The sequence below is a fragment of the Pleurodeles waltl genome, chromosome 5, assembly GCF_031143425.1.
Source record: "Pleurodeles waltl isolate 20211129_DDA chromosome 5, aPleWal1.hap1.20221129, whole genome shotgun sequence".
Lineage (NCBI taxonomy): Eukaryota > Metazoa > Chordata > Amphibia > Caudata > Salamandridae > Pleurodeles > Pleurodeles waltl.
This window is the reverse complement of record NC_090444.1, coordinates 679974776-679990779: the sequence shown is the minus strand read 5'-3', so window position 1 is coordinate 679990779 and position 16004 is coordinate 679974776. Positions and strand designations below refer to the sequence as shown.

The window sequence follows — 16004 nt, the reverse complement described above, 5'->3', positions numbered from 1 at the left end:
ATAAATATAGGCCTATGAATTAAGGAAGGTTTAGCTTGTGAGGGATTCAGACCCTTTCCTATTCTTAGAGCTGAATGGACCCTTCAGAGGAACAGATATCAACAATTCTATGTGGCTTCTTGCCATCCTACCTCTTTTGATAGAATAGTCAACTGAATTTCTATTGCAGACCTTTCCCAAATATTCCTTTAATATTAGAATAGTCAGGTTTAGTTTACGTGATTTGGCAGGACAACTTGGTTTTAGTGACTAAGAATCACATGCTTTTTCTGATCTTTTGCATTGTGGTGATCAAAGTTTTAGTCTTGTATATGCTAAGTTTAAAATTGTATGGTGCTTTCATTCTCCATTGGTGAATGTATATATATACACTATGGTTTTCAGACTCATTAATGTAACATTGACTCTGGGTCTGTAATAACCCTTTTAACCCTATGAATTGACTCTGAATGATATGTGACATTTGGGTTGTAGAGAAACTGTTTAATGAATTTGATAACTGCTACTCTTCACTCTTCGGAACTGAGAAGAAAAGATTCATCAAATTTTAGGATTAGTGAAAGGGCCTCAGGCTCTATCAATATCTATGAAACCATGCAAAGTGGCTTGTGTGGCTTTGAATGGCTTCATAGATATGGAGTAAGGCAAGGCAGCACAAATCGCTGTGTTGCCTTACTGTGCCCTAGGGAGACTTTCCATGGGCATTGTGATGGGTGTTGCCACGCAACAGTCATGGATTTTGATGCATCCACAGATTTACAAGACCTTGTAAACCTGTTCCAAAACATTGCACCTCTCCAGGGGAGGTGCAACAAGGAGAAATATCACTATTTCTCCTCGTTTTTAGGTTGAGCGCCCAAGTGCCCTGATGTGTTGTAATCTATCTGTGTGCTTTTAACCACGTCCACCACACGCCCATCACTCGTTCATGGCCTTGCCTTTCAAAAATCCTTTGTTATCATTGGTAAATGCTTTATGTTTGTCCCTCCTTGGGGCAGTTTTGTTACCACCTTGGCCATCAACCCTGTTACATGGATAATTGCACATTTACCAATACAGTTAAATGTGAGCAAACTTTTTTTTCCTTTTGTGTCTCTACTTCATGCTCATGCTCATGACGGCTGTGGAGCTTTGAATTGGCTCACTTATTTCAACTGTTTTACTTTTCATTTTCAATTTATGTGGCAAAAAAGTCCAGTTACAATGCTAATAGCTCTAATTCAAGCAAACCCGAGACCTAGAGCATCGCAAATGCTTGTTACCTCTTCCCAGAGTGCAGCACACATAGAAAGAGGAAAGTGTCTTCCAGGATTGTTTTTGTGCAGGACGGCGTCCTTTCCTGCACAAAAACAACCCTGCATGCAATGCAGAAACCCTTGGTGCAAGGGTGCCTGCATTGGCGCTAGGCAGCCAAAAGGGTGCCAGCGCAGTGGGAAAGGATAGGAATGCACCATATGACATAGATACGGTGCATTCCTGCCCTTTCACTTTGACACAGGGCAGTGCAGCAAGGTGTCTTGCTACGCTGCCCTGTGCCAAATGCCCATAACTATGGCCCCTGCTTTGTGTCTATGTTGAAGATTAAGGTAGCAGTGCTTCGGTCTTCAAAATGTGTTATCAGGAAATAACCATACATAATGCTAAATGCCTTTAATTTACTAGTAACGTTAATGTCTCTACTTGCTCTCTCAGTGCCATAATACATGACTAAGGAACATGTATTTACAATCACAGATCACACACAGTAATTCTAAAAAAGGGCCTCTCCACACCATTGCTTGGGTGTAAAACTGTCACATACATTACTTTTATTATGGCGGTATTAAACATGAATAAACACAACACTGATGTCATAAAAGTTGGGTCAGATTCATCATGCGCCCACTTGACCCTGCATTGAAAAGTCCCTAGCCAGGGCCAGCTATGAGCCATTTTTAGGTCTTGACCGTGCAAGAACCTGTGTTAGCCCATGCACTCTCGCTTGCAAGAGATACTGTGTTCTTCAAGGGGCTTGGAGCCCACCCATTGCTTACTATTTGTTGGTGGTATTGTCACTCTCATTTGCTGCCTTCTAATTGGGCAGCGCAAGCTGGCTTCACTTCCTCTTCTTTTGGTTGAAGCATCGAACGAGTACTGATTGTTTCATCTGGCTTAGGGTTCTTCTGATCCTTGTGCTATGATTGAGGAACTATTTTATTATTTTGTTGCTTCTTACCCTCCCATCCCTCTGTCCATGTTGCTTCTTTATATATATATATATATATATATATATATATATATATATATATATATATATATATATATAAATATTGATTTTTTACTTGTAAAATACTTACATTTTTGTGGTAAAGGCATTCATGGTAAAGGCATCTATTTATTTATATATATTTATGTAGCAACAATATATATATATGTATATATATATATATATATATATATATATATATATATATATCACTATAAATATATGTATACATATATATATATATATGTATATATATTTAAACATATATATACCTATTACCTAACAACCCCTGAACCCTAAAAAAAAAAAAACTTCCCACCCCAAAATTGCCTCACCACCCTAATACTTATACCCATCGTAAACCCTAAAAATTCTCTTACCACTCAAAAAAAATACCCACCCCACACCCTAACATTTCCCTTAACACCCAACAATCCATACCCAATCCAAAACTTAAAAATACTATTGATGTGTGTGTGTGTGTGTGTGTGTGTGTGTGTGTGTGTGTGTGTGTGTGTGTATATATATATATATATATTCACCGAACAAAACAAAAGTTTCAGGGACGTTATAGTTAGGTTCTGAATTTACTCGTACAAAACCATAGAAATTCAGCAGTTATAGTTAGAATTCTTTCAAGTAACTATAACTCACACCCTAAAGAAACTATAACTCGTGCCCTTGCCATGCACAGTTTTCCTATGAATAATGTTATTGCAAACGTTGCAGTGATATTAAACATGCCATACAAGATCTCATCAATGACATAATAAGTGGAGTAACTAGATGTGCATGGCGAAGGTGTGAGTTATAGTTACATTAGGGTGTGAGTTATAGTTACCTTCGGGCGCAAGTTATAGTTACTTGAAAGAACTCTAACTGTAACTGCTGAATTTCTATGGTTTTGTATGAGTAAATTCAGAACCTAACAATAAGGTCCCTGTAACCTTTGTTTTTTTCAGTGAATTTCTATGGTTTTTTAATGTAAAGTAATTTTAATTACTATACATTATTCCAACCCCCGCTGTACATGGCCTTCGGCTGGGGGTTGAAGGCCTGGACTTGCAGCCAAGCTCTCATAAAGACCCAACTCTGCGCCACGCATGGCCTTTGGCCGTGCGCAGGTTGGCCACAGGGCCAGTCTCTGTGAGTGGATGTGTGAGTGGGTGCGTGAGTGTCTGAGTAGGTCTGAAAGTGAGTGTGTGAGTATATGGGTGGGTCTGAGTTGGTGCATGAGTGTCTGAGTGGGTGTGTGAGTGGGCACCTGAGCCTTTGAGTGCATGAATGAGTGAGTGAAATAGGCCTTCATTAGAAGTTTGGCGGGCATGTGACAGACAAACTTGCGGTGGCGGTCTAACCGCCGCGGACCCAGGGGTTAAGACCACCGCATTACGAGTTGTGAGGTTTGGCCAAAGCAAAACCGCCACACAGCCGCTAGTCCCGTCGGTCCAGTCGGACCACCGCAGCCGGCAGTGAGCTCCTCCAGGCCGGCAGCAGGCCTAAGGCCACCGGCCATATTAGGAGGTAGAAAACCACCAGGCTTTTCGCGGCGGTCGGCCCGCCACTAAAACCCTGGGGGTAACACATCTGGCACCAGGAATCCACATTCCTGTCGCTGGCACATGCCCCCTCACACATGCAGGCCCCTCCCCCACCCATCCACACACTTGCAAACATCCCCCTGCCCAACCACACATATCCATACAAACACCCCCACCCACTCTCACACTGACATATACACACACCCCCACTCACACTCACACATACGCACCCCCTCCACAATCATTCACACCCCTACCTCCTCCGCATTCATGCACACCCCACCCCTCCATGCTTGCATGCACTCACACCCCCCCACCGCATACATGCACACATCCCACCTCATCAGCACACTTGCACACACACCCCCATCCGCACACTTGCACCCCCCCTCATCTGCACACTTGCACACAGACAGCCCTGCTCACTCGCAGACTTGCACACATGCAACTCCACTCATATGCATCCCAATACACACACCTACTCACTTGCACCCCAACACCCCACTCCCCTCAGCATACATGCAGACAAAAATCCCCATCCGCACGCATACATCTAGACACCCCCATTCGTACAAATACATGCATTCAGACACCCCCATTCGCACACATACACGAGCTCAGACAGATACCCCCACCCCTCTGCATACAAACACACACGCACTCGCACCCTGACACATCTCCCTCCCATCTGCTTCCATTCAAACACACACACCCTCCATGCACACATACATACACACACGCACTCACGCACACCCATACCGCTACACATACACGCACACACCACACACATGCATTTAACATCCTACCCCATCCCAACCCCTTTCAGACAGTCCACCTACCTGTCTCGGCAAGGCGGTCATCCGGGAGGGGATGGGTCTTCGTGTTTTCCACCACCAGCACTGGACAGCCATTCAGGTAACGCTGCACCGTATTACATATCGTAATACGGCGGAAAGAGTTTTGTTGGTGTGGCGGTGCTGACAGTGGAAATACCTCTCTTCCGCGATCAGTCAGGCCGACGGTGTTGGATTTCCACAACTAAACAGGCAGAAATCCGATTTGACTCTTAATATCTTCTGGCACCTGCAGCTTCGACGGTCTTGTGAAAAGACCGCCAAAGTCATAATGAGAGCCTTAGTGTATGAATGAGTCTGTGGTTTTTCTTTTAAAATGTTCAATAATCGCAAATATTTAGCAAATAATTCACGGGAAATTTTTGAAAATGTACATATTTTCATGAACATCGTGCACTGTGATGCAAAATTATATCAAACCTATAATTTGCCCCTAAAAAACGCCTATATCACACCCCTGGGGTAGGTTCACCCTGACCCCTTATGCCACTTTCAATTTGAATTTTCACAACGTGTCCCATATAATAAAATGGAGGCTGCAACATTCTAGTCAGCTTGCGTTCAGCCTATTGCGACGCTTCTTTCCGCTTGCATATTTGCAAAAATATATGAATTTCACAAATTATTCACGGCCAGAGATATACAGGTTAATTTGCCCTTAAATATCTCCTAAGCTACTGAACGGAATTACACCCAAAAACAAAAAGCACAATCTGTGTACTGACAGTTATCTGTCTGCCAAATTTGGTGTAATTCCGTCCAGTGGTTCAGGCTGTAGACGTGTTTACAGGTCTTACCGGAATTAACGTGGGAAACACGTTTTTGAGCCCCCTTTTTCTCGACCCCGCTTAACCGATCAGCCCGAAACTTCCAGTGTACAAGAATCACCAGACCACTTTTTTTTTTTTTTTATGAAGATTCGACAAGTGGTGCCAAAAATATAGGCAAGTCAAAAAACGCTTTTTCTATACAAACATGGTCCTAACTATTACTACCTAGTACTGTCCGCAACTAGGTAATATATATGTGTATAAAAACCTATATATACTTTAAAGCTTTTTACTTACCTGAAATATTCTAACATTTATCACAATTTTCATTATAAAAGGCATCCGTAGTAAAGGTATTATCGTTGAAAAAAATGTCACTGTAAAAGCCTTTCGTTGTAAAGGCATTCTCATTATAAAGCCTTTGCTGTATAGACCTCTTGCTGTTTAGCCTTCGTGATAAAGGCTGTTTCCCGTCATTAACAAGTGAGTGCAGTTAGTGTTTAACTTATAATCAGGAAATTTAAAATCATAAGAGGAGCAAGAAGAGGCACTGATGTTATGGGAAATCAGTGCTTTAAATGGGCCGGTACTGTCCGGTACGGACTACCTGCACTTTTTTATTTTGAGAGGAAGAGTACCTGCACTTCTCAGGAAAAACTCAATACTTTTAATTGGAGAGTACCGGCACTTCTCAGAAACAAGCAGGTACTCTGATACGGAGTACCTCCACTTTTATTTTTCCATTTCAAGCACTGCTTATTATCAACGCACGTTTGAATTCTCAGAAACAAGCAGGTACTCTGATACAGAGTACCTGCACTTCTATTCTTCCATTTCAAGCACTGTGGCAAATCTCAATTGGAACAAGAAAATTACTAATGCAAGGCAGCCGGTGCACGAGATAAATAGTGGGGCAGGCATCAAATAGAAAAAAGTAAAAGACTTGATGAAAGGGGATACACCCTTAACCTTTCACCAAATCTAATCAAAATCTAGACTAAGAATTATCGATTTTTACAGCTTTTTGAGTTTAGGACTTCCATTTCAAAAACAGACTGTGGCAATCAATGGACTGTTGCAATCAATGATGGATACTCGAAGGATATAAAAGAAGTAAGTTTATTAGCTTAGTTGTAGGTTACATATAAAGCCCCACCAGGAGCAGCATCCTGCTGCTCAGCGCATCTTACTCCAACTGTCCACTCATCCAAGCACAAACCCTGTTAATATTCCAACCATTCAATGACCTCACTCACTGGCTGAGCAGCAGGAAACATTAAGGTAGTGAGGAGAAAGCATAAGTTTGCAAGAGGCTACAACACATCTCCCCCTTATGAAAACAAGGAAATATTCAACAGAACAGAAAAAGGCAAAACACCCCCCCATAATCCATCCTTCTAAATTATGAGTACCACCCTATCCAAATAAACAGAACAGGTTAACAAACACTCTCTGCTTAACTTCAATACTCAAATGGGATGTAAGATGCTAAAACACAGTTAATCAATACATTCCACAAATTCACAAAACAAGTTAACAAATAACTCAAAACTTTCCTGCTCACCCAACAGAGAACACTAAGTACCTGTTTCCCTCCACATCATGCACACTATAACTAGATCAGCCCGTTACCTTTCACAACGCAGCTCTCAACAGGACTAGAGTTTCTTCCACCTCTACTGCACTGGCGTGTAACCACGTACCCTCATCACCGTACACCAAAACAGAACCAGGGTCTCACCTACCCTCCACTGCATTGGGGTGTAAACACGTACCCCCATCACCATTCATTTAAACAGAAATAGGGTTTCACCTACTCTCTCCTGCATTGGGATACAACCACTTACTCCCTTAACATTGGGCCTCAAACACTGCCCCCACATCCTTACCTCATAGGAAGGATTGACACATATCATTAGGGTGTACCCCCCTTAACATTGTACTTAACACACTGCCCCCACATCCGTAACCTCATAGGAAGGATTCACACATCACTGGGGTGTGCCCACTTAACAATAGGCTTATTACACTGCCCCCACATCCTTAACCCCATAGGAAGAATTGGCACATCACTGGGGTGTCCCCCCCTTAACACTGGGCCTAACAAACTCCCCCCACATCCTTAACCCCTTAGGAAGGATGCACATGTGACTCTAGCATCCAACCTCAAACTAGATCAAGCATTGCTTTGAAACTTCAGCCCAATACGCACACGCAAAATATGGTAAGCAAAATTTCATTTAAAAATAACATTAGGGTGCACCTCCCATGCATAACATACATGCCACGATTCAACTTTACAACACATCAGTAACAGCATAACATTTATCAATTCAATACAGCATTAAAAAGTAATTTCATCAGCAACAAGAATTGTCAGCATAGACATGACAGTACTCAATTCAACCCAACACATCTTTAAAATCCTGTAGAGCAGCATTGAAAAATACACTCAAGCAATGTATGGTATGGAGTAAAATGCATATGACAGTATATCTAAAGTTAAATTATTCTCCAGAAAAAAATCAAATCCACTCCACGCTGGTGAGTGACTTCTCACCCAAATACATTGCCACTGTTCATTTTATTCCATTTAAATGCGTGCACAGTTCTTTATCCTTGTACGAAAAATTGGCACACATGTTCTCCACTGCACACGAGCTGTTCCCATGAGCCAGGTTGGCACTCTAGTCTTCTTTTCTGGAAGCTTCCTGGGAACAGATCAGGTACCCAGTGGCCTCTTTTGCAGAATAGGGGGCAGGGAAACTCAGCAACCCAGTCCACAGGAAGACTGTAACTGTTACGAATGATGTGTGCACTTAAGCACAGCGCTTCAAGTGGCTGATGCACAGGTTTACTGATCACTCTTCAGATAGTGTTGAAATGCTGACACCAGTTGTTTCTCCAACTGACTTTCAACTAGGTTGCCAAATGTTCAGTGCCGCACATTTTTAACTCTACACAAGCAGTTCAGAAGACCATTTCCTCAATATACCCAGTCCATACAAGCAGGTACAACAGGTTTGGCTCCGTGCTGAGCAGATCACCTTCTCAATCTTCAGGCCACTGCACTACCTGTTTGCTGTGCACCTAGTAGATTAAACATCTTGCCTTGAAGTTAAGTAGGTCACACACCCTCTAATTTCTGTTGAGTACAGGTTGTCTGGTAGAAAGGACACTGGTGGGGCTCCCAGTGTGTTGTTCTTCACTACAATTTTCAGTTTCTTTTGCTTTATATTTTTCTCTTAGATTTTCAATCTCTCTTCTCTTAGTTTTCCTCTGTAATCTGGTTCCTCTTTAGATTTTCTATAGGTTCAGTTTCTTTCCTTTTTCACACACCGGTTCTTCCTTAAATCGTCGCATCCCATCCTCATCGCCAGTGTTGCAATCAAAGATTGGATACTTGAGGTTTATGAAAGAAGTAGGTTTATTAGCTTAGTTGTAGGTTACAGATAATGCCACACCAGGAGCAGCAATCTGCCGCTCAGCCCTTCTCACTCCAACGTTCCACTCATCCAACCACAAACACTGTCAACATACCAACCATACAATGACCTCACTCACTGGCTGAGCAGCAGGGAACATTAAGGTAGTGGGGAGAATACATAAGATAGCAAGAGGCTACAACACTGACTTTATCATCATTTAAGCCACATTGTCTTATGGGCCATCTTGCCTCTATTATTTACAAAATTAAAAATAAACTTTGTTTAACCCCTTCGCTGCAAGGCCTTTTCTCCTTCTGTTCCGATCCTTTTTCTGGCTATTTGGGGCAGTTCGCGCTTAGCACCTCGTAACTTTTTGTCCACATAAGCTACCCACGCCAAATTTGCGTCCTTTTTTTCCTATATCCTAGGGATTCTAGAGGTACCCAGAGTTTGTGGGTTCCCCTGAAGGAGACCAAGAACTTAGCCAGAATACATCAAACATTTTGGGGGTTATTACAACTTTGGAGGAGGTGTTAATCCGTCCCAAAAGTGACGGTAAAGTGACGGATATACCACCAGCCGTATTACGAGTCCATTATATCCTATGGAACTCGTAATACGGCTGGTGGTATATCCGTCACTTTACCGTCACTTTTGGGACGGATTAACACCTCCTCGAAAGTTGTAATAACCCCCTTTGTGTTTTTTTTTTTTATTAGGACTGCAGAAGAAGGCTTGTGGTTTTTTCCTGAAAAGGGCATCAACAAAGGGTTTGCGGTGCTAAAGTCACCATCTTCCCTGCTTTCAGTAACAGGTAGACTTGAAACCACATTTTTCAAAACAATTCTGGCATTTTACTGGCACAAACCCCATTTTTACTATTTTTGTGCTTTTAGCCTCCTTCCAGTTAATGACAGAAATGGGTGTGAAACCAATGCTGGATCCGGGACAGCTAAACATTTCTAAAAAGTAGACAAAATTCTGAATTAACCAAGGGGTCATTTGTGTAGATTTTACACGGTTTTCCTACAGAAAGTAACAGCTAAAATAAAAAATATTGAAACTGAGGTGAAAAAAACAGCCATTTCCCTCCACGTTTTACTCTGTAACTTTTTCCTTCAATGTCAGATTTTTGAATGCAATATACCATTACGTATGCTGGACTCTTCTCGTTGCAGGAATAGATAGGGCTTGTGCGTTCATGAAGAACCCTAGGTACCTAGAGCCAATAAATGATCAGCACCTTGGAATGGGTTTTCATTCTATACCGGGTATACAGCAATTCATTTGCTGAAATATAGAGAGTGAAAAATAGGTATCAAGGAAACCTTTGTATTTCCAAAATGGGCACAAGATAAGGTGTTGAGAAGCAGTGGTTATTTGCACATCTCTGAATTCCGGGGTCCCCATATTAGCACGTGAATTATAGTGCATTCCCCAAATAGACATCTTTTTTATACAATGTCCTACATTTGGAAGGGACAATGTAGAGAAAGAAAAGGGGCAATAACACTTGTTCTTCTATTCTGTGTTCCCCCACATCTCCCGATAAAAATGGTACCTCACTTGCGTGGATAGGCCTAGTGCCTGCGACAGGAAAGGCAACATGGACACATCACATTTTTACATTGAAATCTGATGTGTTTTTTGCAAAGTGCCTAGCTGTGTATTTTGGCCTCTAGCTCAGCCGGCACCTAGGGAAAGCTACCAAACCTGTGCATTTTTTAAAACTAGACACCTAGGGGAATCTAGGATGGGGTGTATTGTGGGGCTCTCACCTGGTTCTGTTACCCAGAATCCTTTGCAAATCTCAAAATGTGGCCAAAAAAACCACTTTTTCCTCACATTTCGGTGACAGAAAGTTCTGGAATCTGAGAGGAGCCACAAACTTCCTTCCACCCAGCATTCCACCATTTTCCTGCCCACAATGCCCTGTAAACCTCGAACTTTGCTTGAAATCACACATTTTCCCCACATTTTTGTGATGGAACCTTCCGGAATCTGCAGGAATCCACAAAATTCCTACCACCCAGCATTGTCACATCTATACCGATAAAAATTCCGCCCCACTTGTCAACCTAAAACCTTTTTTTCCAAACTGCCCTTTTGGACCCGCTTTGGTTTCCTCTCAATTTCGACACGTTCTTGGCTCTTCCCTGTCACAGGCATTTGGGCCACCTAAACAAGGGAGGTATCTTTTTTATCGGAAGACTGAGGGGACCATTGGGTGTTAGGAAATTTGTGCTGGTACCGCAGAAATGTGGGAAAAATTTGATTTGTTAGCTAAATTTGAGGTTTGCTGAGGATTCTGGGTAAGAAAACACTGAGGGATCCACGTAAGTCACACCTCCCTGGACTCCCTTGTGTGTCTAGCTTTCAGAAATGTCTGGGTTTGATAGGTTTCCCTAAATGGCTGCTGAGCCCAGGACAAAAAACGCAGGAGCTACTCACGAAAACTGGTAGTTTTGTATTTGATGTGTCCCTGTAGTGTTTTGGGGAATTTCCTATCGCTGGCACTAGCCTACCCACACAAGTGAGGTACCATTTATATCGTGAGACCTGGGGGAATGCTGGGTGGAAGGAAGTTTGTGGCTTCCCTCGGATTCCAGAACTCTGCAGCACCAAAATGTGAGGAAAAGTGTTTTTTTGCCACGTTTTAGAGTTTGCTAAGGATTCTGGGTAACAGAGCCTGGTGAGAATGCCACAAGTTACCCCATCCGGGGTTCCTCTAGGTGTCTAGTTTTCAGAAATGTCCAGGTTTGCTAGGTTTTCCTAGGTGCCGGATTTAATAGAGGCCACTATCCACAGGTAGACACTTTGCAAAAAACAGGTTAGTTTTCTTTGGGAAAATGTGATGTGTCCAAGTTGTGTTTTGGGGCATTTCCTGTCGCGGGCCCTAGGCCTTCCCACACAAGTGAGGTGCCATTTTTATCTGGAGACTTGGGGGAATGCTGGGTGGAAGGAAATTTGTGGCTCCTCTTAGGTTCCGGAACTTTTTATCACCGAAATGTGAGGTAAAAGTGTTTTTATGCCAAATTCTGAGGTCTGCAAAGGATTCTGGATAACAGTACCTGGTGAGAGCCCCACAAGTCACCCCATCCTGGGTTCCCCTAGGTGCCTAGTTTTCAAAAAGGCATAGGTTTGGTAGGTTTCTCTAGGTGCCGTCTGAGCTAGAGGCCAAAATCCACACATGTCAGATTTCAATGTAGAAATGTGATGTGCCCATGTTGCGTTTCCCATTGTGGGAATTAGGCCTACCCACACAAGTGAGGTACCATTTTTATCGGGAGAGTTGGGGTAACACAGAATAGAAGAACAAGTGCTATTACCCCTTTTCTTTCTCTACATTTTTCCTTCCAAATGTAAAACAGAGTGTAAAAAAGACGACTATTTGAGAAATGCCCTGTAATTCACATGCTAGTATGGGGACTCCAGAGTTCGGAGATGTGCAAATAACCACTGCTTCTCAACACCTTATCTTGTGCCCATTTTGGAAATACAAAGGTTTCCTATTTTTGATTCTTTATATTTTACCAAATAAATTGCTGTATACCCAGTATGCAATGAAAACCCATTGCAAGGTGCAGCTCATTTATTGGCTCTGGGTAGCTAGGGTTCTTGATGAACCTATAAGCCCTGCATATCCCCGCAACCAGAAGAGTCGTAACGGCATATTGCTTTCCAAAATCTGCAATAGCTGGAAAAAGTTAATGTTGACAGAAATGGCTCTTTTTTACCTCAATTTCAATTTTATTTTTATTTTAGCTTTTACTTTCTGTTGGAAAACCTTGAAGGATCTACACAAATGACCCCTTGCTGAATTCAAAACTGTGTCTACTTTTCAGAAATGTTTAGCTGTCTGGGATCCAGCATTGGTTTCACACTAATTTCTGTCACTAAGTGGAAGCAGGTTAAAAGCACAAAAAATAGTAAAAATGGGGTATATCCCAGTAAAATGCCCAAATTGTGCTGAAAAATGTGGTTATCTGATTCAAGGCTGCCTGTTCCTGAAAGCAGCGAAGAAGATGGTGATTGGAGCACAGCAAACCCTTTGTTAATGCCATTTTCAGGGGGGAAAAAACATGTTTTCTTCTGCAGCACTTTATTCCCATTTTGTTTTGTTTTTTAATTAAATTGTTGCTGTATTTTGGCTAATTTCTTGGTCTCCTCCGGGGAAACCTCTAGAATCCCTAGGATGTTGGAAAAAAGGATGCAAATTTGGCATGGGTATCTTATGTGGACATAAGGTTATGAGAGCCTAAGCGCGAAGTGCACCAAATAGCCAATAAAAGGCCTGACACCTGAGGGGGAAAAGGCTTGGCAGCGAAAGGGTTAATTATTTTGAAAAAACTAAAGTAATACTGCAATTCTAGATATGCTAACAATGTGTGAAACAAACTCAAAGAAAGTATAGATGAATATCTTCAGTCATCATTTCAGAATTTCTCACAAACGAGGCTTCACCTAATTCACCATAAACCAAGGACTCAACATAAAAGATTTTAATGTAGCTATAAATGACAAAGAGCATTGCTGACACTGTGATGGTCAGAGGATATTTAATTAATTGATGTGTCATGGCCCAAAAATTCGCCCATTTTGATTGGCTAAGACCAAGAGCTCAGTTAGATTTTTGATACATGGATATCTTCAAAACCCAAATGGTTATTTGGGGGTCTTTTTTTATTATAGTAGTATGAAAAAAGATAACCTCTCACCGTTGGATTGTCCTATAATTGCAATCTCTCGGACAGCAATACACTCAGGAAAAACACTGATAAATGATGAGTACATATGTGGCGGAAGGTGGTGATATATTCAAGAAGATACAAAGATTTTCTACCAAATCGAAACAATATGAAGAATGCTAATGGTAATAAACTAAGCAAATTAGATGCTTATTTGCGGCATAATAAACAACTGTGGAACATGAAACTCATTACAATGACGAAGATGACCCATTCCACAACACTAAATTTAAGTAACACAACCATGTTTGACAAACTAAGAACCAATAGTCTCCTGCGTAGGTCTTCTCCAGAGACTGACTGTGCCATCAGCTTCTTATTCTTCTATTTTGTGAGCCTCTCAGTACTTTGTATTTCATTTTCCCCTTTTGTTTAAGCACATGAAATCTTTCATGATACATATTTTCATTTTAGTACATACAGATCCTTTTGACATATGAGATACTATGACTGTGTGTGAAAGAAATGAAAAAAAGATAAAAATTAGAAACACCGACATTTTCTCAAAGCACCATATTGACATCGCTATTGCAAGAAGCCTCTCAGGTCTCTACATGTATATACAGTAATCTTAAGACTGTTTGTGGTAGCCCAGAACAAGAGACTGGATTATGGCCTAAGACCAAGTAACGTAAAAGAACCAAGGACCAGGCCTACATCCTTCAGAAAACAGATGAAAACCTGGATGAACATGAGAACTCCCAAGGTGATATGGTTCAGAACATATTTACTTCTCCATCCTTCTTCGTTTTCTAAATTTAATAAAGAGTTTTGAAAAAATAAAAGTCAGGGCAAGAGGTAAGAAGGCTTCCAGTCCTCGTGCCCTCTCTGTGCGTACTTCTTACCAAGGTTGGTACCGCTAGAATGGAAGCAGTACTTTACTCCAATATGTGCTCTCATGGAGAACAAGAAAACATGATCCTACCTACACCACACTGGAGACTGAAGGAAGGAGACATGGCAGCCTGGTTACAAGCCTGCAGGAAGATTATCTTGGCAAAATAACAGTGACTGCTTTGGCAGCATACCACCTCAGAGCAAAGTGCATTCTTCAATGTGGAGACTGAGATTCTCCTGCCTGAATTTTCTTGAGTTGAGATAAATTTGAAACAATTTACATTTATTGAGCACGGCATGCCAACAGGCAAGTAAGCCTTTTCAGTCGCTCTTTAAATATACCGGTTAGATAACAGGAGTTACTATTCTTTAGTTTCACCCAATAACATAAACCATAAATGAGGTACAGTAAAGTATGACAATACACACGCCTATGGAAAGGTTTGGGCCCTTGGTTATGAAGTACAGAATATCTTGCTACCTTCATATCATAGCTACAATTAGAAGGTAGAAATATATGAGGAGTTAAGAACAGTGAATCTATACCTTTCTGTGCACTTACCAATCAATATTTTTGTCCTCGATATTTTGGCTATAATATTAAGGTAGCACTTAATAGTCTATACTACAATGCTACAGAACTCATCATTGAGAAAACCACTTGAATGACAAATGGATATGTTAAAAATACAAAGACAAAAATCTACCAACTAGGCTGCGCCGCCATCCTCTCCATGTAATCCCTGGCCATTTCCAGTGCTTCAAGGTTTTCTGGATAGAGGACACAGAACATCGCCAGGGCTCCCAGGTTGTTACCATAAATTTCATTCCAGCGAGCACTGAAGTTGGCGGGCTCCCACGGCGGAAGGTATTCTACAGGGCTGGAAAGCATGGTGTGCACTGCCTCACTCAGTCGCGTTGCAATGTGACGATGAGTACTCGCAGCACTGAGTCGTAGCTCCTCCACGTCGCCTTTTGAAAAATACAGCATGGGATGGCTTTCATAATTAGCATTGAGGAAAGGGATCAAAACACTTGAGTTCTCATCCGTACCGTTGGCCAATACGCAGCAAAGCAAAGATATGAAAAACACACTGGGAGCCCCCCGTGTGTGAGTCCTCATCGTGGCATCAGATCTCCAAATGTCAGAGGCAGCCAGACCATCTTTGAAATATCCTGAGAGAACAAAGAGAAAAGAATATAAATATCTTTACATGGTGACAAGGAACTTAGCATTACTTGCACTTCACAATTAACAGGACAAAAAATTAGTCAGATGGAATGTTAAGGCCGAAACTAAAAATATTCCTGGTATTGTCTTGAATTTTTATTCAGTTAATGTCTGTTTGAGAATTAAGGCAGCATATCTGGATGAAAAGTACCAAGGTCAAGAGGGCGCTGATTAAGGGCATGTTAATTATTGCTAATATGACAAATAAGTGGGACTACGTAGGGAACAAGAATAAATACACCCAGTAGCGGCTCACAAGTGGCAGGGCGGGTGTGGTGCGGTGGGGCAGGGGTACATTTAATATAAAAAAGTACCTGATCCCCTGCCGCTCCTCTTTCCATCGTCGCTGC

At 41.8% G+C, this 16004-nt stretch overlaps 1 protein-coding gene across 4 annotated transcripts in view; it reads right to left on the bottom strand.

Moving 5' to 3' along the window:
- DSE (dermatan sulfate epimerase) overlaps positions 1–16004 on the bottom strand; it is a 277759-nt gene that overhangs the window by 170971 nt on the left and 90784 nt on the right. The window contains exon 2 of one of the 4 annotated variants that reach the window (XM_069234562.1): positions 15131–15599. In XM_069234562.1, coding sequence (XP_069090663.1) covers positions 15131–15546 — 416 coding nt within the window. In that variant the 5' untranslated portion in view covers positions 15547–15599. Of the gene's footprint in view, positions 1–15130; positions 15600–16004 lie in introns of those variants that run through there. The other 3 variants (XM_069234563.1, XM_069234564.1, XM_069234565.1) reach the window with 3 other exon arrangements.